Here is a 26211-nt window from a genome sequence, read left to right as displayed (position 1 = left end):
CCTGTCTATATAAGGTCCCACATTTGACAGTGCATGTCATAGCAAAAACCAAGCCATGAGGTTGAAGGAATTGTTTACGAAGATCTCTGAAACACCATTGTGTCGAGGCACAGATCTGGGGAAGGGGACCAACAAAATGTCTGCTGTCATTGAAGGTCCCCATGACCACAAGAGGCCTCCTTCATTATTAAATGGAACGAGTTTGAAGGCTCAAGAAGTCTCGAGGCTGTAATCGCTGCCAGAATGTCTTCAACAAAGTACTGTGTAAAGAGTCTGAATACTTATGTAAATGTGATATTTCCATTTTAGAATAAGGCTGTAACGTAATAAAGTGGGAAAAAATCTAAATACTTTCCGTATTGTTATTTATTTCTATATTTTAGTCTTAGGTGTCCCGAAAAAACTCTATAGCACAAAGATCCCTGAGAGAAGGAGGGAAAGCAAGAGAGACAGGGAGATGTTTTCTTTGTTCCAATCAGAAGAAAGAGAGACAAGGAAGTGTTGTCTTTGTTCCAATCAGAAATAGCAGACTGAACCTCTGGTCTCCATTGACCACCAGCCACACAGTCCGACTGATTCTGTCAGTCTCCATCCAACCCCATTATTCAACACCGTCCCCTCACTGATTCTGTCAGTCTCCATCCAACCCCATTATTCAACACCGTCCCCTCACTGATTCTGTCAGTCTCCATCCAACCCCATTATTCAACACCGTCCCCTCACTGATTCTGTCAGTCTCCATCCAACCCCATTATTCAACACCGTCCCCTCACTGATTCTGTCAGTCTCCATCCAACCCCATTATTCAACACCGTCCCCTCACTGATTCTGTCAGTCTCCATCCAACCCCATTATTCAACACCGTCCCCTCACTGATTCTGTCAGTCTCCATCCAACCCCATTATTCAACACCGTCCCCTCACTGATTCTGTCAGTCTCCATCCAACCCCATTATTCAACACCGTCCCCTCACTGATTCTGTGGATTCATTTTGAGGTACTCTGAAAATAAGACCGAACAGCAACAAACATCCAAGATGAAGGAAGAGGGGGGGAAAGGGTAATGCATCAATGCATTATTATATGAACGGTATGAACAAATAGTCATTAAAAAACGAACTAGAAACAGACAAATATTCTAACAGCTTGTGAAATAACTATTTGAATATCTAATGGGTATAACGTTTGCAGTGTGTTTTGTTCTGGAGGATATTTTTCCAACTCTTACTGATTGCATGTTGTTCCAATATGAAATGCCATTTTGTAAAATAATGTATTAATTACGCAGTAACTCTTGCTGAACACAACACCAATTTGCATCTGCTAACAGGACAGGGTTTCAGTAGTTTTTAACTGCTAACAGGACAGGGTTTCAGTAGTTTTTAACTGTTAACAGGACAGGGTTTCAGAGTAGTTTTAACTGCTAACAGGACAGGGTTTCAGTAGTTTTTAACTGCTAACAGGACAGGGTTTCAGTAGTTTTTAACTGCTAACAGGACAGGGTTTCAGTAGTTTTAACTGCTAACAGGACAGGGTTTCAGTAGTTTTAACTGCTAACAGGACAGGGTTTCAGTAGTTTTTAACTGCTAACAGGACAGGGTTTCAGTAGTTTTTAACTGTTAACAGGACAGGGTTTCAGAGTAGTTTTAACTGCTAACAGGACAGGGTTTCAGTAGTTTTAACTGCTAACAGGACAGGGTTTCAGTAGTTTTTAACTGCTAACAGGACAGGGTTTCAGTAGTTTTTAACTGTTAACAGGACAGGGTTTCAGAGTAGTTTTAACTGCTAACAGGACAGGGTTTCAGTAGTTTTAACTGCTAACAGGACAGGGTTTCAGTAGTTTTAACTGCTAACAGGACAGGGTTTCAGTAGTTTTTAACTGCTAACAGGACAGGGTTTCAGTAGTTTTTAACTGTTAACAGGACAGGGTTTCAGTAGTTTTTAACTGTTAACAGGACAGGGTTTCAGTAGTTTTTAACTGCTAACAGGACAGGGTTTCAGTAGTTTTTAACTGCTAACAGGACAGGGTTTCAGTAGTTTTTAACTGTTAACAGGACAGGGTTTCAGTAGTTTTTAACTGCTAACAGGACAGGGTTTCAGTAGTTTTTAACTGTTAACAGGACAGGGTTTCAGTAGTTTTTAACTGCTAACAGGACAGGGTTTCAGTAGTTTTTAACTGCTAACAGGACAGGGTTTCAGTAGTTTTAACTGCTAACAGGACAGGGTTTCAGTAGTTTTTAACTGCTAACAGGACAGGGTTTCAGTAGTTTTTAACTGCTAACAGGACAGGGTTTCAGTAGTTTTTAACTGCTAACAGGACAGGGTTTCAGTAGTTTTTAACTGCTAACAGGACAGGGTTTCAGTAGTTTTTAACTGTTAACAGGACAGGGTTTCAGTAGTTTTTAACTGCTAACAGGACAGGGTTTCAGTAGTTTTTAACTGCTAACAGGACAGGGTTTCAGTAGTTTTTAACTGCTAACAGGACAGGGTTTCAGTAGTTTTTAACTGCTAACAGGACAGGGTTTCAGTAGTTTTTAACTGTTAACAGGACAGGGTTTCAGTAGTTTTTAACTGTTAACAGGACAGGGTTTCAGTAGTTTTTAACTGTTAACAGGACAGGGTTTCAGTAGTTTTTAACTGCTAACAGGACAGGGTTTCAGTAGTTTTTAACTGCTAACAGGACAGGGTTTCAGAGTAGTTTTTGTTTGTCATGCGGAATACACATACAGGGTAATACGTGTGATCTCTTAGCCTGCGTCCCTAATGGCCCGCTATTCACTATATAGTGTATATAATTCACCAGTGGACCAGAGACTGGTTTATAGTAGAGCACTGGGTAGGGAATAGGGTTCCAGTTGGGACGATCTCTTGGTGTTTCTGTGGCTTGGAGAGAGAAGATTTACATATTTAACGTTAGCATTTAACCTCTACAGGATCGGTATTGCTCCTGGGCTTGAATAATACATTATGGCTTTTCCCTTTCATTTCAAAGATGATACATTTTTTAAAATAAAGCTTGTTTTTTCATTGTACTTTCTTCTACCAGATCTAATGTGTTATATTCTCCTACATTAGATTCACATTTCCACAAACTTCAAAGTGTTTTCTTTCGAATGGGCAGTTAGATTTGGGTCATTTTAGGCGAAAATTGAAAATAAAGGATCCGATCCTTAAGTTAACACATTCCGGAGAAAATGTCATGCTCAATATTTTTTGAGGAACATTTTTTTTGTATGAATTGTTTCTGGGTGTTTTGTAAGTGTGTGTGTATGTGTGTTTGTGTTTTAATTTGGATAGTTTTTGTAGATTATGGGTTTGTCTGTGTCTGTTTGTCCTTGTGTCTGGTTGTTTGTGTGTTCTTTGAAAATCCTGTATTAATCCTGTGTCCTCTTCTCTCCTTTCCTCCCTCCTCTCCTCCCTCCTCTCCTCTCTCTCCTCTCTCCTTTCCTCCCTCCTCTCCTCCCTCCTTTCCTCCCTCCTCTCCTCTCTCCACTCCTTCCTCTCCTCCCTCCTCTCCTCTCCTCCCCCCTCCAGGGCAGTGTCTGTAGCAGTCATCAGATTTCCCCTCAGGAGTTCCTGGTGGAGCTGAAGTCAGGAGTGACTGAGGAACGCCTCATGGCCTGTCTGGACTCTCTCCGTGTCTCCCTCACCAGCAACCCTGTCAGGTAGGATAAACACACTTGTTCAACCCTGTCAGGTTCCTTATCTCACTACTCGTCTGGACTCTGGACTGACCTCATCTCAGTACTTCCTGGGTCTGGACGGGCCTGATCTCAGTACCTCCTGGGTCTGGACTGGCCTGATCTCAGTACTTCCTGGGTCTGGACTGGCCTGATCTCAGTACTTCCTGGGTCTGGACTGGCCTGATCTCAGTACCTCCTGGGTCTGGACTGACCTGATCTCAGTACTTCCTGGGTCTGGACTGACCTGATCTCAGTACCTCCTGGGTCTGGACTGACCTGATCTCAGTACTTCCTGGGTCTGGACTGACCTGATCTCAGTACTTCCTGGGTCTGGACTGACCTGACCTCAGTACCTCCTGGGTCTGGACTGACCTGATCTCAGTACTTCCTGGGTCTGGACTGACCTGATCTCAGTACTTCCTGGGTCTGGACTGACCTGATCTCAGTACTTCCTGGGTCTGGACTGACCTGATCTCAGTACTTCCTGGGTCTGGACTGACCTGATCTCAGTACCTCCTGGGTCTGGACTGGCCTGTGTCCTCCAACCACAGCTTGTATTTTAACTACTGTAGCCCACCTGTAAAGGCTAATAGCCCACTTTCTTTCCCCTTACAATGTCGTCTCCCCCCCCCCCATATGTCTCTGTACCTCCCGAGTGGCACAGCGGTCTAAGGCACTGCATCTCAGTGCTAGAGGCGTCACTACAGACCCTGGTTCGATCCCGGGCTGTATCACAACCGGCCGTGATCGGAGGTCCCATAGGGCGGTGCACAATTTGGCCCAGCGTCGTCCGCGTTAGGGGAGGGTTTGGCCCGGGGTAGGCCGTCATCGTAAAATAAGAATTTGTTTTCAATTGACTTGTCTAGTTAAATAAAAAAATTAAACTCCCCCTCTCTCCCCCCTTCTCCGCCAGCCTCCCCCTCCCTCCCCCATGGTGTCGGGGTTCAGAGCAGAGCAACACACCATGCTGGGACTCATTAATATGTATTACATCTCCAGCAGCACTGCCCCAGGTCTCCTCCTCTTCCCTCCCCTCCGCCTTTTTTAATTGTTTGATGCCTATCGTGAAGAGCGTCCCACTGCTTCCCCGCTCCTGTATCACAAACATGACACAACTCTCAGCAGGAGGGCCTCCGCCGCAGCCCGCCCAGCAACCGTAAATACGTTTTGGAATAATGAAATAATAGGTGATATTTTTCCTCCTGTTTGTTGCCGTTGGTTGCAGGCTCCTGGTACCTGTTTAATGCAGTGCACACAGAGAAGGAGAGCTGCAGGCAGTGGAAGGGGGAGTAGAGCACTATATTAAAATACATGTTGATCACCTTATAACACCACGCCTTTTAAATGGGGCTTTTTTATTTATTTACCTGTCTCCTTGCAGAGTCCTTGGGTTCTGTAACTGTCAGCGGTTCATTAATGGTTCTGACCTGTTACCCCGCTGTAGGGTTCTGACCTGTTACCCCACGCTGTAGGGTTCTGACCTGTTACCCCACGCTGTAGGGTTCTGACCTGTTACCACGCTGTAGGGTTCTGACCTGTTACCCCACGCTGTAGGGTTCTGACCTGTTACCACGCTGTAGGGTTCTGACCTGTTACCACGCTGTAGGGTTCTGACCTGTTACCACGCTGTAGGGTTCTGACCTGTTACCCCACGCTGTAGGGTTCTGACCTGTTACCCCACGCTGTAGGGTTCTGACCTGTTACCCCACGCTGTAGGGTTCTGACCTGTTACCCCACGCTGTAGGGTTCTGACCTGTTACCACGCTGTAGGGTTCTGACCTGTTACCCCACGCTGTAGGGTTCTGACCTGTTACCACGCTGTAGGGTTCTGACCTGTTACCCCACGCTGTAGGGTTCTGACCTGTTACCCCACTGGAGGGTTCTGACCTGTTACCCCACGCTGTAGGGTTCTGACCTGTTACCCCACGCTGTAGGGTTCTGACCTGTTACCCCACTGGAGGATTCTGACCTGTTACCCCACGCTGTAGGGTTCTGACCTGTTACCCCACGCTGTAGGGTTCTGACCTGTTACCACGCTGTAGGGTTCTGACCTGTTACCCCACGCTGTAGGGTTCTGACCTGTTACCCCACGCTGTAGGGTTCTGACCTGTTACCCCACGCTGTAGGGTTCTGACCTGTTACCCCACTGGAGGGTTCTGACCTGTTACCCCACGCTGTAGGGTTCTGACCTGTTACCCCACGCTGTAGGGTTCTGACCTGTTACCACGCTGTAGGGTTCTGACCTGTTACCCCACGCTGTAGGGTTCTGACCTGTTACCCCACTGTAGGCACGATTTTTACGGCTCATTCTGATCCAGGTTTACATAATCTAGACTATGAGGCTCACAATGCTTCTTTAATAGAAATCTAAAAACAATATTTCTTTACTCATCTAAAATACCGTTACATTTTCTATTCCAAAGTGGCATTACTGTTGCTAAGTGACCGCAGGGAAATGTACTAATTTAAAAAGTTTAGATTGTGTATCAAAATGACCCTGAGAGAGAGAGAGAGGGAGTGTTTGATTGCAATACACATCATTGTGCTCCTGAGGTTTCTGTGCTGCTCTACCAAGGTGTCTCTTCAGTCTAGGACTGATGAGTATGCGTGCTCATAAACCTATTACCCCCCCAGTCAGTTGATTCCAACACATGCAGTTCACTACGTTTTCAATTTATTAAAGACTGTTGTCTATTATAGACCTTAAACATCAACTGCTAGAAGAGGGAGGGAGAGAGAGAGAGGGGGGAGAGACGGAAGGAGGATTGTAAACAGGTTTCACCGTGTCTGTAGTCTTTATTGGTGGAATTCGTAAAATGTCATGAATTCCATTAGTTAATGGATGGAAAGGCGGGAGAGGACTCTGTCGCTGTCTACCGAAGCGGACGGAACAATCATCCAACACCGTGTCCCTTCCAGTCTCCTTTTACGTCCCAAATGGCATCCTATCCCCTATGTAGTGCACTAGTTTTGACCAGGGCGATGTGGGAATAGGCTGCCATTTGGGACCCGGTCTTCTATACTGCGTCAGTCATTTATTATTATTCAGACACAGATCCAGTTTTACCTCTTTAGCCTAAAGTACACTTGATGAAAAGTAATGGAATTATTGAAACTTTTTATTCAGCCGTGGCATCGCATCGCACGAACGGGACGGACAAGATTCCGTTGTTCCTCTTTTTAAAGTGAAGATCTCTTTATTAGTCAATTGCACACAAGGTCCAATCTGAAATTTGACTTCCTCTTTTAACCCAACCAGCCTCTTGAGATTGGTTTGCATTAGAATATTGTTCCACCATGGCTGGTTATGCTAATAACATTAGATATTATTTGTTATTTTCACATTGTCTACAGTAAGATTTGTCCCTGCTATTTGCTCAGGCTGTACTGAAAAGACCACCCTTTCTGCTACGGCAGATCCTTCCCTTTAAAAGATATAGATATCCCTTTAAAAGATATAGATATCCCTGTAAAAGATATAGATATCCCTTTAAAAGATATAGATATCCCTTTTAGATATATCCCTTTAAAAGATATCCCTTTAAAAGATATAGATATCCCTTTAAAAGATATAGATATCCCTTTAAAAGATATAGATATCCCTTTGAAAGATATAGATATCCCTTTGAAAGATATAGATATCCCTTTGAAAGATATAGATATCCCTTTAAAAGATATAGATATCCCTTTAAAAGATATAGATATCCCTTTGAAAGATATAGATATCCCTTTAAAAGATATAGATATCCCTTTAAAAGATATAGATATCCCTTTAAAAGATATAGATATCCCTTTAAAAGATATAGATATCCCTTTAAAAGATATAGATATCCCTTTTGAAAGATATAGATATCCCTTTAAAAGGTATAGCGTCCACTAGTACCATACGTTGTTTCTATTGTGATATTGTGGCGGGTTCCAGTGGAGGAGGAGGGAAGGAAAGAATCAATATTGTATTCAGCCCGGCGGTGGGCAGTTCATTACTTTAAATGGAGTGTGGATGTGTTGTTACCAGGCTGCTATTAGCTGTCATTAATCAGAGTTTCCTTTAGCACCTATGTGGGCACAGCACCGTGGAGGTCTGCTGGGAACAGTAGATACCTGGCTGGTTGATTAGACTGACAGAGACATGTCTAAATCATGTAGGACTCATTACTGCCCTTGCGGCCCCAATGAGGAGACGGAGCGGGGAGGAGACGGGGGAGGGCGGGGAGGAGACGGAGTGGGGAGGAGACGGAGGAGGGCGGGGAGGAGACGGAGGAGGGAGGAGACGGAGGAGGGAGGAGACGGAGGAGGGACGGAGTCGGGAGGAGACGGAGGAGGGCGGGGAGGAGACGGAGGAGGGCGGGGAGGAGACGGAGGAGGGCGGGGAGGAGACGGAGGAGGGAGGAGACGGAGGAGGGCGGGGAGGAGACGGAGGGCGGGGAGGAGACGGAGGGCGGGGAGGAGACGGAGGGCGGGGAGGAGACGGAGGAGGGAGGAGACGGAGGAGGGCGGGGAGGAGACGGAGTGGGGAGGAGACGGAGGAGGGCGGGGAGGAGACGGAGGAGGGCGGGGAGGAGACGGGGGCGGGGAGGAGACGGAGCGGGGAGGAGACGGAGGAGGGCGGGAGGAGACGGAGTGGGGAGGAGACGGAGGAGGGCGGGAGGAGACGGAGTGGGGAGGAGACGGAGGAGGGCGGGGAGGAGACGGAGTGGGGAGGAGACGGAGGAGGGCGGGGAGGAGACGGAGGAGGGCGGGGAGGAGACGGAGGAGGGCGGGGAGGAGACGGAGGAGGGCGGGGAGGAGACGGAGTGGGGAGGAGACGGAGGAGGGCGGGGAGGAGACGGAGGAGGGCGGGGAGGAGACGGAGTGGGGAGGAGACGGAGGAGGGCGGGGAGGAGACGGAGTGGGGAGGAGACGGGGGAGACGGGGAGGAGACGGAGTGGGGAGGAGACGGAGGAGGGCGGGGAGGAGACGGAGTGGGGAGGAGACGGAGGAGGGCGGGGAGGAGACGGAGTGGGGAGGAGACGGAGGAGGGCGGGAGGAGACGGAGGAGGGTGGGGAGGAGACGGAGGAGGGCGGGGAGGAGACGGAGGAGGGCGGGGAGGAGACGGGGGCGGGGAGGAGACGGAGTGGGGAGGAGACGGAGGAGGGCGGGGAGGAGACGGAGTGGGGAGGAGACGGAGGAGGGCGGGGAGGAGACGGAGTGGGGAGGAGACGGAGGAGGGCGGGGAGGAGACGGAGGAGGGTGGGGAGGAGACGGAGGAGGGCGGGGAGGAGACGGAGGAGGGCGGGGAGGAGACGGGGGGCGGGGAGGAGACGGAGTGGGGAGGAGACGGAGGAGGGCGGGGAGGAGACGGAGTGGGGAGGAGACGGAGGAGGGCGGGGAGGAGACGGAGGAGGGCGGGGAGGAGACGGAGTGGGGAGGAGACGGAGTGGGGAGGAGACGGAGGAGGGCGGGAGGAGACGGAGGAGGGCGGGGAGGAGACGGAGGAGGGCGGGAGGAGACGGAGGAGGGAGGAGACGGAGGAGGGCGGGGAGGAGACGGAGGAGGGCGGGGAGGAGACGGAGGAGGGCGGGGAGGAGACGGAGGAGGGCGGGGAGGAGACGGGGAGCGGGGAGGAGACGGAGCGGGGAGGAGACGGAGGAGGGCGGGAGGAGACGGAGCGGGGAGGAGACGGAGGAGGGCGGGGAGGAGACGGAGTGGGGAGGAGACGGAGGAGGGCGGGAGGAGACGGAGTGGGGAGGAGACGGAGGAGGGCGGGGAGGAGACGGAGGAGGGCGGGGAGGAGACGGAGGAGGGCGGGGAGGAGACGGAGTGGGGAGGAGACGGAGGAGGGCGGGAGGAGACGGAGTGGGGAGGAGACGGAGGAGGGCGGGGAGGAGACGGAGTGGGGAGGAGACGGAGGAGGGCGGGGAGGAGACGGAGGAGGGCGGGGAGGAGACGGAGGAGGGCGGGGAGGAGACGGAGTGGGGAGGAGACGGAGGAGGGCGGGGAGGAGACGGAGTGGGGAGGAGACGGAGGAGGGCGGGGAGGAGACGGGGGGCGGGGAGGAGACGGGGGCCGGGGAGGAGACGGAGGAGGGCGGGGAGGAGACGGAGTGGGGAGGAGACGGAGGAGGGCGGGGAGGAGACGGAGGAGGGCGGGGAGGAGACGGAGCGGGGAGGAGACGGAGCGGGGAGGAGAGCTACAGGGAGGAGCGGGGAGGACAGCTACAGGAAGGAAAGTCATGATCCTAGGAGACTGTACTATTCATTAGTCCCATGTTGCCGTCCTGTATGAAGTCAAGTCTAAACTCACACAAGCCTCACAAGACTAAAGCTGAAGGTAGCCGGGTACCAGTTTAAAAAAGAAAATGAATGGAAGTTTACATACACTTAGGATGGAGTCATTAAAACAAATTTTTCAACCACTCCACACATTTCTTGTTAACAAACTATAGTTTTGGCAAGTCGGTTAGGACATCTACTTTGTGTTTGACACAAGTAATTTTTCCAACAATTGTTCACAGACAGATTATTTCACTTATAATTCACTGTATCACAATTCCAGTGGGTCAGAAGTTTACATACACTAAGTTGACTGTGCCTTTAAACAGCTTGGAAAATTCCAGAAAATTATGTCATGGCTTTAGAAGCTTCTGATAGGCTGGTTTGACATCATTTGAGTCAATTGGAGGTGTACCTGTGGATGCATTTCAAGGCCTACCTTCAAATTCAGTGCCTCTTTGCTTGACATCATGGGAAAATCAAAAGAAAATAAATTGTGGACCTCTACAAGTCTGGTTCATCCTTGGGAGTAATTTCCAAATGCCTGAAGGTACCACGTTCATCTGTACAAACAATAGTACGCAAGTATAAACACCATGGGACCACGCAGCCGTCATACCGCTCAGGAAGGAGACTCGTTCTGTTTCCTAGAGATGAACGTACTGTGGTGCGAAAAGTGCAAATCAATCCCAGAACAACTGCAAAGGACCTTGTGAAGATGCTGGAGGAATCACGTACAAAAGTATCTATATCCACAGTAAAACAAGTCCTATATCGACATAACCTGAAAGGCCGCTCAGCAAGGAAGAAGCCACTGCTCCAAAACCGCCATAAAAAAAGCCAGACTACGGTTTGCAACTGCACATGGGGACAAAGATCGTGCTTTTTGGAGAAATGTCAAGGAATTCTTAGTAGGATTAAATGTCAGTAATTGTGAAAAACTGAGTTTACATACACCTTCGCCAAATACATTTAAACTTCTGACTTCAGCTGTACATGGAGATAGTTTAGTGCCTAAAATAAGGGGTTAAATAGTTTCCTGATCTTTCTAATCTCAGATCTATATGACAGACACTTCAGAGTAGTGAAACGTTCTATTAGATCACACTGCGTTCCCTATCAGAAACAGAGCAGCCTTTTCCTTTTGATGATAATGGTTATATGATCCCTTAAAACAAACGGGGACAATCATGCTTGTTTACATTGGGGCTGGGTGATATGGCCAAAATATCATATCACCATATTAGTTGACGTTATTTGAGGTTGTAGAATAATGAAGGTTATAAATATGTATTGTAAGTAGTGCATGACCCTATAGTGACATCACATCCTGTTTTTAACGGGGCTTTGTCCATTCTGATTGTTTTATATTGTTCAATGAAACTTCCAATCAAAAGGTGGAATATAGGTGGGCACGTTGAATACAGTGTTTGACATGACGACAAATGAAAAAGCCAGGGAGTGGATATTGTGACAGGGTAGGAACCAAAGTGTTGGTCAGTTTTTTTTTTTTTTTTTTTCTCCCCCACTGGACCCTAATTAATCTTACATTAAATGTTGTCTTACTGTAGCTTTGATGTAGCTAAAATATTCATGCTTGGCTTTATTCTGTGTGATTTTAGAATCTACTGTTGCACAAACACCATGCACCAGCGCTGGTATCAGGCTTTATTGGCTAGCTATCTACGTTTGTGCTGACTAAGTACCATTAGCTAGCCAGCTAACTATCCATTAACATTAGCGGCAAACACGCTTTATTTTAGCCACAACTTGCTAAGAAAAGACAAACTAGCAGTTTGCAGACAGTAAGATAAACAAAATATTAGTGTGATTATGAAGCGCTAGTGGATTTCTATTAAAAAGCAAAGTGGAAAGCTGCATCGTTGTCGCAGACGGACCGTGCAGACTGTCGCTGCAGCATTGACCGTGCAGACTGACCGTGCAGACTGTCACTGCAGCATTGACCGTGCAGACTGACCGTGCAGACTGTCGCTGCAGCATTGACCGTGCAGACTGACCGTGCAGACTGTCGCTGCAGCATTGACCGTGCAGACTGACCGTGCAGACTGTCGCTGCAGCATTGACCGTGCAGACTGACCGTGCAGACTGTCGCTGCAGCATTGACCGTACAGACTGACCGTGCAGACTGTCGCTGCAGCATTGACCGTGCAGACTGACCGTGCAGACTGTCGCTGCAGCATTGACCGTGCAGACTGACCGTGCAGACTGTCGCTGCAGCATTGACCGTGCAGACTGACCGTGCAGACTGTCGCTGCAGCATTGACCGTGCAGACTGACCGTGCAGACTGTCCCTGCCGCATTGACTGTGCAGACTGACTGTGCAGACTGTCCCTGCTGCATTGACCGTGCAGACTGTCCCTGCCTCATTGACCGTGCAGACTGTCCCTGCCTCATTGACCGTGCAGACTGTCCCTGCCTCATTGACCGTGCAGACTGTCCCTGCCTCATTGACCGTGCAGACTGTCCCTGCCTCATTGACCGTGTAGACTGTCCCTGACGGTTGTTGTTGTTGACTTGTGGTTGCTCAGTGACAGGGCGGGGCTTGATATGTGTGGAAGGAGAGCGGGTGAGAGATGACTGGGTGAGAGACGACTGGAGTAGGAAATGGAGTAGACTATAAAACATGTAGGCTCAGCGTTAGTAAAAGCTCTTGGTCAGTTTACATAGTGTTGCCATCTCGCCACCATTCCACTCACACCACTCTCTGTTGTGATTTGGTTTTGCTCGTTATAGATGGAAGCAGACTGGCAGACTGCCAGATTCTGTGAAGCAAGGCTTCTGACCAGTGGTATTCCATTGTGAATTTCTTCTTCCTCATCTTCCTTAGTTAGTTAGATGTTTTGTGTGGCTTGTTAGTCTGAACTGTGTCTCGTAGCCTCAGGCCAGTTCAGTCTTTAATGCAAACGTCAAGACGTTTCCTGATGAATACTGGACTCCTACAACTACGCTTCTACTTATGTATGACTCTTAGACAGTTGGGCAGATTCTTCTCAGAATATTCAATAGGTTCGTCTGGTACTATTGATTTATATCTCAATCTGTTTACTGCAGTGTAACTTAAACACAACGTGAAAATGTTTTCCTATGAAATGCGTTTTAGCAACGTTAAAATATCGGGCTGACCCTATTTTAGTCGACTGGTCGATTAGTTTGGTCCATAGGCTGTTGATCGACCGAGAATTCTTCAGGTCGAGCAGTAGCATATGATGGTGTACGAGACCGCTGTCTGATTGGCTCCTGTCTGAGTGGACTGATCCATTGTGGAGGCCGTGGGGATGGCACAGTCCATCAGTCTAAGACATGTGCTACTGAAATTGTATATGCTTATATTACATAAGAACAATGGTGCAACACTAATAAAAACAATATTATTTTATAACAAATGCGCTTTCTCCAGCGTTGGATAGTGGTCGCTGTCCGCGGTTCTGAAACGCATGAGTTCGCTGTTGAATTGATGCCTTTTCCTAGAGACCGTGTTGCTATGAGCATATTATCAAAGTTAACCAGCATATTGGTGTTGAGAACAATGTGGTGGAGGAAGCAGCAGAATGAGATGAGGAAACTCTCTTTGCCTTATTGTCAAAGAAAAGTGAGAAGTTAGAAAATGTGAATTAGGTCTATAATCATCAGCCTTAACTGTTCAATGTGCCTGGCTTTATAAATCATCCATATAGATCTACAGAAATAAGACAGATCCTGCTTCTGTTGCCTGGTTGATTGTTTCTTTAATAGCCTCAAGCAACGACATGTCAATTAAACAACTTCACAAATCCGTCTGTTTTTAATCTTTTGCTTTGCTGTGATAAAGGCTTCGCATGTTTTCCCATTAGAACAGCCTTCCTGCTATTGTTTATCATCCATTTAGTGTTTACACTGTTCCAAATGGTCAGAAACATTCTATTTAGAATAATAACCCTCCTTTTTCCTTGACCTGCTTCTTATTGTTATTATTGTTATTATGATCATTATAATAATAATTAATGTTGTTATCATTAGTAGGCGTCGTATAGCAGCCTCGTTTAACCACCATTGAGCTGTAGGCCGTAGAGCACATCCTGTTTAGTCTGAATACCGTAACTAACTGAGGCCTATATTTCAATACTTATATGGGCTACTGTATCTATCAATCAGTCAGTCATTCGTTCATGTCATCACACAGCCTACGAGTCGTTCATGATGTGAAATGCAATCAAGCATTTTTTTTTTTTTAAATAACAAAGCGACCATTTTAATAATTAGCATTAACAAATAAATAGGCCTAAACCGTTCCATTTCGGAAATTGCATTCACAAATGAATCCGACTGTTTTTAGTCTTTGCTGTAATTAAGGCGTTACAAAAAAACCCCCGTTACAACAGAATCTCTGGTACGCTTATAATGAATTTAGTGTCGTTTGTATTGTTCCAAGCGATCAGAAAACGTCTATTGGTAATCTAACAGCACCTGTATTGTCCCAAGCGATCAGAAAACGCTATAGGTAATCTAACTGCACCTGTATTGTTCCAAGCGACGAAAACGTCTATTGGTAATCTAACAGCACCTGTATTGTTCCAAGCGATCAGAAAACGTCTATTGGTAATCTAACAGCACCTGTATTGTTCCAAGCGATCAGAAAACGTCTATTGGTAATCTAACAGCACCTGTATTGTTCCAAGCGATCAGAAAACGTCTATTGGTAATCTAACAGCACCTGTATTGTTCCAAGCGATCAGAAAACGCTATTGGTAATCTACAGCACCTGTATTGTCCCAAGCGTCAGAAAACGTCTATAGGTAATCTAACAGCACCTGTATTGTTCCAAGCGATCAGAAAACGTCTATTGGTAATCTAACAGCACCTGTATTGTCCCAAGCGATCAGAAAACGTCTATTGGTAATCGAACAGCACCTGTTTAACACACAATATACACTGGGGGGAAAAAGTATTTGATCCCCTGCTGATTTTGTCCGTTTGCCCACTGACAAAGAAATGATCAGTCTATAATTTTAATGGTAGGTTTATTTGAACAGTGAGAGACAGAATAACAACAAAAAAATCCAGAAAAACGCATGTCAAAAATGTTATAAATTGATTTGCATTTTAATGAGGGAAATAAGTATTTGACCCCTCTGTTTCTTGTAGTTGGCCACCAGGTTTGCATACATCTCAGTAGGGATTTTGTCCCACTCCTCTTTGCAGATCTTCTCCAAGTCATTAAGGTTTTGAGGCTGACGTTTGGCAACTCGAACCTTCAGCTCCCTCCACAGATTTTCTATGGGATTAAGGTCTGGAGACTGGCTAGACCAATCCAGGACCTTAATGTGCTTCTTCTTGAGCCACTCCTTTGTTGCCTTGGCCGTGTGTTTTGGGTCATTGTCATGCTGGAATACCCATCCACGACCCATTTTCAATGCCCTGGCTGAGGGAAGGAGGTTCTCATCCAAGATTTGACAGTACATGGCCCTGTCAAATGATGCAGTGAAGTTGTCCTGTCCCCTTAGCAGAAAAACACCCCCAAAACATAATGTTTCCACCTCCATGTTTGACGGTGGAGATGGTGTTCTTAGGGTCATAGGCAGCATTCCTCCTCCTCCAAACACGGCGAGTTGAGTTGATGCCAAAGAGCTCCATTTTGGTCTCATCTGACCACAACACTTTCACCAGTTGTCCTCTGAATCATTCAGATGTTCATTGGCAAACTTCAGACGGGCATGTATATGTATTCTTGAGCAGGGGGACCTTGCGGGCGCTGCAGGATTTCTGTCCTTCACGGCGTAGTGTGTTACCAATTGTTTTCTTGGTGACAGTGGTCCCAGCTGCCTTGAGATCATTGACAAGATCCTCCCGTGTAGTTCTGGGCTGATTCCTCACCGTTCTCATGCTCATTGCAACTCCACGAGGTGAGATCTTGCATGGAGCCCCAGGCCGAGGGATATTGACAGTTCTTTTGTGTTTCTACCATTTGCGAATAATCGCCCCAAATGTTGTCACCTTCTCACCAAGCTGCTTGGCGACGGTCTTGTAGCCCATTTCAGCCTTGTGTAGGTCTACAATCTTGTCCCTGACATCCTTGGAGAGCTCTTTGGTCTTGGCCATGGTGGAGAGTTTGGAATCTGATTGATTGCTTCTGTGTACAGGTGTCTTTTTTACAGGTAACAAACTGAGATTAGGAGCACTCCCTTTAAGAGTGTGCTCCTAATCTCAGCTCGTTACCTGTATAAAAGACACCTGGGAGCCAGAAATCTTTCTGATTGAGAGGGGGTCAAATACTTATTTCCCTCATTAAAATGCTAATCAATTTATAATATTTTTGACATGCGTTTTTCTGGATATTTTTGTTGTTATTCTGTCTCTCACTGTTCATATAAACCTACCATTAAAATTATAGACTGATCATTTCTTTGTCAGTGGGCAAACGTACAACATCAGCAGGGGATCAAATACTTTTTTCCCTCACTGTACTTGCAGAACTTGCTCCATACCTTTTTTTTCTTAATCTTCACAATTTTCCACATCTAGTCACATTTATTCCACACATCTGACTTCCCCTTTACCGCCTGAGTAACCAGTAAACATTCCTCAGTTTCCAGTTTATTTGTCACGTCCTCTGCATCCATTTTGTGGTCACGTTTTACAGTGTTCAGAGTTTGTTATAACCCATTTATTAATGTGATGATGATATGCTATAGGTCAGGCCCTGTTGGTGTGATTATGATATGCTATAGGTCAGGCCCTGTTGGTGTGATGATATGCTATAGGTCAGACACTGTTGGTGTGATGATGATATGCTTTAGGTCAGGCCCTGTTGGTGTGATTATGATATGCTAGTCACACAGTCACTAGCTGCAGCAGGGAGGAGTGAGACAACGGGTGGTAGTCACAGTCACTAGCTGCAGCAGGGAGGCGACAACGGGTGGTAGTCATAGTCACTAGCTGCAGCAGGGAGGAGAGACAACGGGTGGTAGTCACAGTCACTAGCTGCAGCAGGGAGGAGAGACAACGGGTGGTAGTCACACAGTCACTAGCTGCAGCAGGGAGGAGACAACGGGTGGTAGTCAGTCACTAGCTGCAGCAGGAAGGAGAGACAACGGGTGGTAGTCACAGTCACTAGCTGCAGCAGGGAGGAGACAACGGGTGGTAGTAACACAGTCACTAGCTGCAGCAGGGAGGAGACAACGGGTGGTCGTCACAGTCACTAGCTGCAGCAGCGGGGAGAGACAACGGGTGGTAGTCACACAGTCACTAGCTGCAGCAGGGAGGAGAGAGACAACGGGTGGGAGTCACAGTCACTAGCTGCAGCAGGGAGGAGAGACAACGGGTGGGAGTCACAGTCACTAGCTGCAGCAGGGAGGAGGAGACAACGGGTGGTAGTCACACAGTCACTAGCTGCAGCAGGGAGGAGAGACAACGGGTGGTAGTCACACAGTCACTAGCTGCAGCAGGGAGGAGACAACGGGCGGTAGTCACAGTCACTAGCTGCAGCAGGGAGGAGAAACAACGGGTGGTAGTCACAGTCACTAGCTGCAGCAGGGAGGAGAGACAACGGGTGGTAGTCACACAGTCACTAGCTGCAGCAGGGAGGAGTGAGACAACGGGTGGTAGTCACACAGTCACTAGCTGCAGCAGGGAGGAGTGAGACAACGGGTGGTAGTCACACAGTCACTAGCTGCAGCAGGGAGGAGAGACAACGGGTGGTAGTCCCACAGTCTCTAGCTGCAGCAGGGAGGAGAGACAACGGGTGGTAGTCACACAGTCACTAGCTGCAGCAGGGAGGAGACAACGGGTGGTCGTCACAGTCACTAGCTGCAGCAGGGAGGGGACAACGGGTGTTAGTGACAGTCACTAGCTGCAGCAGAGAGGAGAGACAACGGGTGGTACACACAGTCACTAGCTGCAGCAGGGAGGAGAAACAACGGGTGGTAGTCACAGTCACTAGCTGCAGCAGGGAGGAGAGACAACGGGTGGTAGTCACAGTCACTAGCTGCAGCAGGGAGGAGACAACGGGTGGTGGTGACAGTCACTAGCTGCAGCAGAGAGGAGAGACAACGGGTGGTACACACAGTCACTAGCTGCAGCAGGGAGGAGAAACAACGGGTGGTAGTCACAGTCACTAGCTGCAGCAGGGAGGAGAGACAACGGGTGGTAGTCACAGTCACTAGCTGCAGCAGGGAGGAGAGACAACGGGTGGTAGTAACACAGTCACTAGCTGCAGCAGGGAGGAGTGAGACAACGGGTGGTAGTCACAGTCACTAGCTGCAGCAGGGAGGAGTGAGACAACGGGTGGTAGTCACAGTCACTAGCTGCAGCAGGGAGGAGAGACAAGAGGTGGTAGTCACACAGTCACTAGCTGCAGCAGGGAGGAGAGACAACGGGTGGTAGTCACACAGTCACTAGCTGCAGCAGGGAGGAGTGAGACAACGGGTGGTAGTCACACAGTCACTAGCTGCAGCAGGGAGGAGACAACGGGCGGTAGTCACACAGTCACTAGCTGCAGCAGGGAGGAAAGACAACGGGTGGTCGTCACAGTCACTAGCTGCAGCAGGGAGGAGAGACAACGGGTGGTAGACACACAGTCACTAGCTGCAGCAGGGAGGAGAAACAACGGGTGTTAGTCACAGTCACTGGCTGCAGCAGGGAGGAGTGAGACAACGGGTGGTAGTCACAGTCACTAGCTGCAGCAGGGAGGAGTGAGACAACGGGTGGTAGTCACAGTCACTAGCTGCAGCAGGAAGGAGTGAGACAACGGGTGGTAGTCACACAGTCACTAGCTGCAGCAGGGAGGAGAGAGAACGGGTGGTAGTCCCACAGTCACTAGCTGCAGCAGGGAGGAGACAACGGGTGGTCGTCACAGTCACTAGCTGCAGCAGGGAGGAGACAACGGGTGGTAGTGACAGTCACTAGCTGCAGCAGGGTTGAGAGACAACGGGTGGTTGTCACAGTCACTAGCTGCAGCAGGGAGGATAGAGACAACGGGTTGTAGTCACAGTCACTAGCTGCAGCAGGGAGGAGAGACAACGGGTGGTAGTCACACAGCACTAGCTGCAGCAGGGAGGAGACAACGGGTGGTAGTCACAGTCACTAGCTGCAGCAGGGAGGAGTGAGACAACGGGTGGTAGTCACAGTCACTAGCTGCAGCAGGGAGGAGAGAGACAACGGGTGGTAGTCACACAGTCACTAGCTGCAGCAGGGAGGAGAGACAACGGGTGGTAGTCACACAGTCACTAGCTGCAGCAGGGAGGAAAGACAACGGGTGGTCGTCACAGTCACTAGCTGCAGGAGGGAGGAGAGACAACGGGTGGTAGTAACACAGTCACTAGCTGCAGCAGGGAGGAGAGACAACGGGTGGTAGTCACAGTCACTAGCTGCAGCAGGGACGAGAGAGACAACGGGTGGTAGTCACAGTCACTAGCTGCAGCAGGGAGGAGACAACGGTTGGTAGTAACACAGTCACTAGCTGCAGCATGGAGGAGACAACGGGTGGTCGTCACAGTCACTAGCTGCAGGAGGGAGGAGAGACAACGGGTGGTAGTAACACAGTCACTAGCTGCAGCAGGGAGGAGAGACAACGGGTGGTAGTCACAGTCACTAGCTGCAGCAGGGACGAGAGAGACAACGGGTGGTAGTCACAGTCACTAGCTGCAGCAGGGAGGAGAGACAACGGGTGGTAGTAACACAGTCACTAGCTGCAGCATGGAGGAGACAACGGGTGGTCGTCACAGTCACTAGCTGCAGCAGGGAGGAGAGACAACGGGTGGTAGTCACACAGTCACTAGCTGCAGCAGGGAGGAGAGACAACGGGTGGTAGTCACACAGTCACTAGCTGCAGCAGGGAGGAGAGACAACGGGTGGTAGTCACACAGTCACTAGCTGCAGCAGGGAGGAGTGAGACAACGGGTGGTAGTCACACAGTCACTAGCTGCAGCAGGGAGGAGTGAGACAACGGGTGGTAGTCACACAGTCACTAGCTGCAGCAGGGAGGAGTGAGACAACGGGTGGTAGTCACACAGTCACTACCTGCAAGAGGGAGGAGAGACAACGGGTGGTAGTCACAGTCACTAGCTGCAGCAGGGAGGAGAGACAACGGGTGGTCGTCACAGTCACTAGCTGCAGCAGGGAGGAGGAGACAACGGGTGGTCGTCACACAGTCACTAGCTGCAGCAGGGAGGAGTGAGACAACGGGTGGTCGTCACACAGTCACTAGCTGCAGCAGGGAGGAGACAACGGGTGGTCGTCACACAGTCACTACCTGCAACAGGGAGGAGAGAGACAACGGGTGGTAGTCACAGTCACTAGCTGCAGCAAGGAGGAGAGACAACGGGTGGTCGTCACACAGTCACTAGCTGCAGCAGGGAGGAGAGACAACGGGTGGTCGTCACAGTCACTAGCTGCAGCAAGGAGGAGACAACGGGTGGTAGTCACACAGTCACTAGCTGCAGCAGGGAGGAGAGAGACAACGGGTGGTAGTCACACAGTCACTAGCTGCAGCAGGGAGGAGAGACAACGGGTGGTAGTCACTAGCTGCAGCAGGGAGGAGACAACGGGTGGTAGTCACAGTCACTAGCTGCAGCAGGGAGGAGAGACAACAGGTGGTAGTCACTGTCACTAGCTGCAGCAGGGAGGAGAGACAACGGGTGGTAGTCACAGTCACTAGCTGCAGCAGCGAGGAGACAACGGGTGGTAGTCACACAGTCACTAGCTGCAGCAGGGAGGAGAGACAATGGGTGGTAGTCACACAGTCACTAGCTGCAGCAGGGAGGAGACAACGGGTGGTAGTCACAGTCACTAGCTGCAGCAGGAAGGAGTGAGACAATGGGTGGTAGTCACACAGTCACTAGCTGCAGCAGGGAGGAGAGACAACGGGTGTTAGTCACACAGTCACTAGCTGCACCAGGGAGGAGAGACAACGGGTGGTAGTCACAGTCACTAGCTGCAGCAGGGAGGAGACAACGGGTGGTAGTCACACAGTCACTAGCTGCAGCAGGGATGAGAGTGACAACGGGTGGTAGTCACACAGTCACTAGCTGCAGCAGGGAGGAGAGACAACGGGTGGTAGTCACTAGCTGCAGCAGGGAGGAGACAACGGGTGGTAGTCACAGTCACTAGCTGCGGCAGGGAGGAGAGACAATGGGTGGTAGTCACAGTCACTAGCTGCAGCAGGAAGGAGAGACAACGGGTGGTAGTCACAGTCACTAGCTGCAGCATGGAGGAAACAACGGGTGGTAGTCACACAGTCACTAGCTGCAGCAGGGAGGAGACAACGGGTGGTAATCACAGTCACTAGCTGCAGCAGGAAGGAGTGAGACAACGGGTGGTAGTCACACAGTCACTAGCTGCAGCAGGGAGGAGAGACAACGGGTGGTAGTCACACAGTCACTAGCTGCAGCAGGGAGGAGTGAGACAATGGGTGGTAGTCACACAGTCACTAGCTGCAGCAGGGAGGAGTGAGACAATGGGTGGTAGTCACACAGTCACTAGCTGCAGCAGGGAGGAGTGAGACAACGGGTGGTAGTCACACAGTCACTGGCTGCAGCAGGGAGGAGAGACAACGGGTGGTAGTCACACAGTCACTAGCTGCAGCAGGGAGGAGAGACAACGGGTGGTAGTCACAGTCACTAGCTGCAGCAGGGAGGAGACAACGGGTGGTAGTCACACAGTCACTAGCTGCAGCAGGGAGGAGACAACGGGTGGTAGTCACAGTCTGAGCCCGGCACAATCAAATCAATTACGGTCGGACTCCCTCTAGTCATTTGTGTGTCTTAATGATTTCATCAAATCAGTGAGCTTAAAGCATCAGACGAGCTCTGTGCACATAGTTGATTGTGATTAAAACACATAGGATGTGCCCATATATGGAGAAATACACCTTTCAACACATCAACCAGTTGATTGGTCTTCAACCACTAATAGCAGATATGAAGTAGCAGAGATCATTGTTGATAACTGAAACCACCAGGGAAAGAGGACTAGACGTTCAGGGAGAATCTGAGAAATGTCATGGCATGTATTTTGTTATAGTGTTTGAGTCACTCAGATAGCATAAGAACACAGCGTAAAGCCATGGCAATATGGGTAGAATTGCAGAACTGCATTTTCTGTCTGGCCAAGACCATTTTCTGTGGCTCTAAAATGTTCGGTCAGAGCCTGCATCATTGGCCAAGCCCACCACGAAGACCCCCCCCAACACTAACTTTACCACCGCTGCTTAAAAAAATCCTAGGGGAAACACTGATGAGTTACTTTCAATTCCACCCAGTCATCACTTCTAGTTTTTCAGATGAGCTTGACAGTGAAGACGACATGGTTGTGTCACGAATAGCAACTTATTCCCTTGTATATAGTGCACTACTTTTTGACCAGAGCCCAACAACAGTAGTGCACTATATAGGTAATACGGTTCCCTTTGGGACAGGTCACATCTCGGCTTACTAATGTCAAACCCATTGTTTAACTTGTTCTGGCCAAGGTGTCACAGGTACCATCAATAACCATTTTTAACGAGGCAGAAGCTAGAAGACATGAAAAGGTTTCCAGCAGATAGTTTCTCCCAGGGGAAAACACTTCTCTGCCGTGTTGGTCCCGTCCTGGGAGTTTTCAGGGCCTGCACTCGTTCCGTTAGAGGAAAGCTGGGCTCGTGAAACCAGCTGCTTGATCAAATGATATGTGCTTACATTTTTTTCGTTAACGTCAAAATAAATTCCCCATGTCCTCAAAGTCTAGAAGTAAAGATAGTGAATAGTAATATTTAGGTTAGGATGCTGCAGTAAAGATAGTGAATAGTAATATTTAGGTTAGGATGCTGCAGTAAAGATAATGAATAGTAATATTTAGGTTAGGATGCTGCAGTAAAGATAATGAATAGTAATATTTAGGATAGGATGCTGTCGGAAGTTGACAAATCCACATTTCTTTCACCTCTGTTCTGTCCCTGTGAAACCTGTTCATCCCTTGTTCAATTTCTTTGTGGTTACACATGTGTTTATTGGGTTGTGTCCCAAATGGCAGCCTATACTCTGACTGTACAAAACAGCCTCAATTCCTCAGAGCATGGACTCTACAAGGTGTCGAAAGCGTTCCACAGAGATGCTGGTCCATGTTGACTCCAACACGTCCCACAGTTGTGTCAAGCTGGCTGGATGTCCTTTGGGTGGTGGACCATTCTTGATACACACGGGAAACGGTTGAGCATGAAAAACCCAGCAGCGATGCAGTTCTTGACACACTCAAACCGGTGCACCTACTACCATACACCGTTCAAAGGCACTTAAATCTTTTGTCTTTCCCATTCAGCCTCTGAATGGCACACATGCACAATCCATGTCTCAATTGTCTCAAGGCTTAAAAATCCTTCTTTAACCTGTCTCCTTCCCTTCATCTACACGGATTGAAGTGGATTTAACAAGTGGCCAATAAGGGATCATAACTTTCACCTGGTCAGTCTATGTCATGGAAAGAGCAGGCGTTCTTAATGTTTGTCCACTCCGTTTATAGTGCACTACTTTTGCCATAGGGCTCCAAAGTAGTGCACTATCAAGGGAAAAGGGTGCCATTTGGGTGGCAGCCCTGGTCACATACAGTTCCTTCAGAAAGCATTCGTACCCCTTGGAAATGAAACACAGAAATATCTCATTTACATAAGTATTCACACCCCTGAGTCAATACTTTGCAGAAGCACCTTTGGCAGCGATTACAGCTGTGAGTCTTTCTGGGTAAGTTTCTAAGAGCTTTCAACACCTGGATTGTACAACATTTGGCCATTATTCTTTGAAAAATTCTTCCAGCTCTGTCAAGTTGGTTGTTGTTCATTGCTAGATAACCATTTTCAGGTGTTGCCATAGATTCTCAAGTCTATTTAAGTCAAAACGGCCACTCAGGAACATCCACTGCTCTTTTGTTAAACAACTCCAGTGTAGATTTGTCCTTGTGTGTTCGGTTATTGTCCTGCTGGAAGGTGAATTCATCTCCCAGTGTCTGGTGGAAAGCAGACTGAACCAGGTTTTCCTTGAGGATTTTCCCTGTGGCTTAGCTCCATTCTGTTTTCTTTATTATCCTACAAAGAAATCTCCCCCAGTCCTTAATGATAACAAGCATACCCATAACCTGATGCAGCCACCACTATACTTGAAAATATGGAGTGGTACTCTGTAATGTGTTGTATTGGATATGCCCCAACCATTGCACTTTGTATTCAGGACAAAAAGTGAATTGCCTTGTTGCAAACAGGATGCATGTTTTGGAATATTTGTATTCTGTTCATGCTTCCTTTATCTTCTTTCAAAATGTGGAATAAGTCAAGGGGTGTGAATACTTTTGGAAGGCACTGTATGTGTTCCCATAAACCCTGGATGTTGATGGGTGGCAGTCGACAGTCAGACTGTTTCCTCCTGCTTTTTGAGCTGTTTTGACAGACAGAAAGACTCCCCCCCACCAGCAGTTCTCTCTCTCTCTCTCTCTCTCGCTCTCTCCTTCTCATTCTCTGTTGTTGTTTTCTCTCTCTTGCTCTTTCTCTCTCTTGTTCTCGCTCTCTCTCTCGCTCTCTCCCTCTCATTCTCTGTTGTTCCCTCTCTCTCTTGCTCTCTCCCTCTCTTGTTCTCGCTCTCTGCTCTCTTAATTTCTCACTCTCTTTCTCCTCTCTCCCTCTCTCTTCCTCTCTCTTTCTCGCTCTCTCTCATTCTCTCGCTCTCTCCATTTCTCCCACGCTCGCTGTCTCTCTCTCTCTCTCTCTCTCTCTCTCTCTCTCTCTCTGTCTCTGTCTCTCTGCTCAGATGAATATTGTGGCCCTGGGCCCTCTGTTAGAAGGTTTTGGGATTAGGGGGTTTGTAATACATTGTCACTTACTTTGCCAACCTTTTTTTTTTTTTTTCTTGACTCAAAGTCAAAGGCTTTAACACAACAATGTTTAGTCATGCTGTTTCCTGACTGTCTCCCACGTCTCAGGCTGCCATGCTGTTTCCTGACTGTCTCCCACGTCTCAGGCTGCCATGCTGTTTCCTGACTGTCTCCCACGTCTCAGGCTGCCATGCTGTTTCCTGACTGTCTCCCACGTCTCAGGCTGCCATGCTGTTTCCTGACTGTCTCCCACGTCTCAGGCTGCCATGCTGTTTCCTGACTGTCTCCCACGTCTCAGGCTGCCATGCTGTTTCCTGACTGTCTCCCACGTCTCAGGCTGCCATGCTGTTTCCTGCTATTTTCCATAATGTGTTTGGACAGAACAAATCACTTTGTTAATTTCATATTTTGGTTCTTCCTCTGCATAAGAAAGGAAGATGGAATAACAAGGAATAAGGAATTGGCTATTCAGTTTCTTCTTCCCATCTATAAAAAGATGCTTTTCTCATGTAAAACAGAATTACCCTTCAAAGTCACCCTGTCAACAGGGACGACAGTAGCCTTGCATCAGCCTCTGGATTTATTTTTCTGCTATTTGATCCGTCCTGGCTGTTCTCTGTATCTGATCTCTTCTGGGGGGGGGGGGGGGGTTGTAGCAGGGCTGTGTGGTTCTGGGGTGAGGGGAGGGAAGGTGGGGTTGTAGCAGGGCTGTGTGGTTCTGGGGTGAGGGGAAGGTGGGGTTGTAGCAGGGCTGTGTGGTTCTGGGCTGTGTGTGGTTCTGGGCTGTGTGGTTCTGGGGTGAGGAGAGGGAAGGTGGGGTTGTAGCAGGGCTGTGTGGTTCTGGGGTGAGGGGAAGGTGGGGTTGTAGCAGGGCTGTGTGGTTCTGGGCTGTGTGTGGTTCTGGGCTGTGTGTGGTTGTGGGCTGTGTGGTTGTGGGCTGCGTACTGAATGGGGTTGGCGATATATTCTCCTGCTCCCTGGGCTCTGAGGCAGGCCAGGTGTCTGATTGGACAGATGAGTGATGTTTCCATTACTGCACCGTCTCTCTGTGACTGACATTTATTTTCTTCTTCGTCTCATTTCTCTCTCCTTTTTTTTAGAATCTCAGTTCAGGAGTTCATCTCCACATCATGGAGGAAAGGAGGGATGTTGAATGGCTTTGAGAAGACACCTGTTCTGTTTTTTTTAGTTTGAAGATGAAGATATCTCTAGCTACAAATCATCCTGGATGTTTAAATTTTAAACATGATGACCAGTAGAAGGGGTGTGGGGGCTCAGACGGCAGATTAGGTTTTACACCTTAGATATGTGAGTCCCAAATTTCACCCCGTTCTTTAGACAATGCACTACTATTGTTCAAAAGTAGTGCACTAGCTAGGCAATATGCTGCACGTTTAGGACGCGATAGGTTTTACACCTGACATTCTCTTTTTTTAAATTAGATTATCTTC

At 48.5% G+C, this 26211-nt stretch overlaps 1 protein-coding gene across 1 annotated transcript in view; it reads left to right on the top strand.

The window, feature by feature from the left end:
* LOC106591129 (protein diaphanous homolog 3) overlaps window positions 1–26211 on the top strand; it is a 764911-nt gene that overhangs the window by 169287 nt on the left and 569413 nt on the right. The window contains 1 exon segment of the mRNA XM_045699589.1: window positions 3534–3664. Coding sequence (XP_045555545.1) covers window positions 3534–3664 — 131 coding nt within the window.

The sequence above is a fragment of the Salmo salar genome, chromosome ssa17 (assembly GCF_905237065.1).
Source record: "Salmo salar chromosome ssa17, Ssal_v3.1, whole genome shotgun sequence".
NCBI classification, from domain to species: domain Eukaryota; kingdom Metazoa; phylum Chordata; class Actinopteri; order Salmoniformes; family Salmonidae; genus Salmo; species Salmo salar.
The sequence above is the reverse complement of the archived record's forward strand: the minus strand, read 5'-3'. Positions and strand labels throughout refer to the sequence as shown.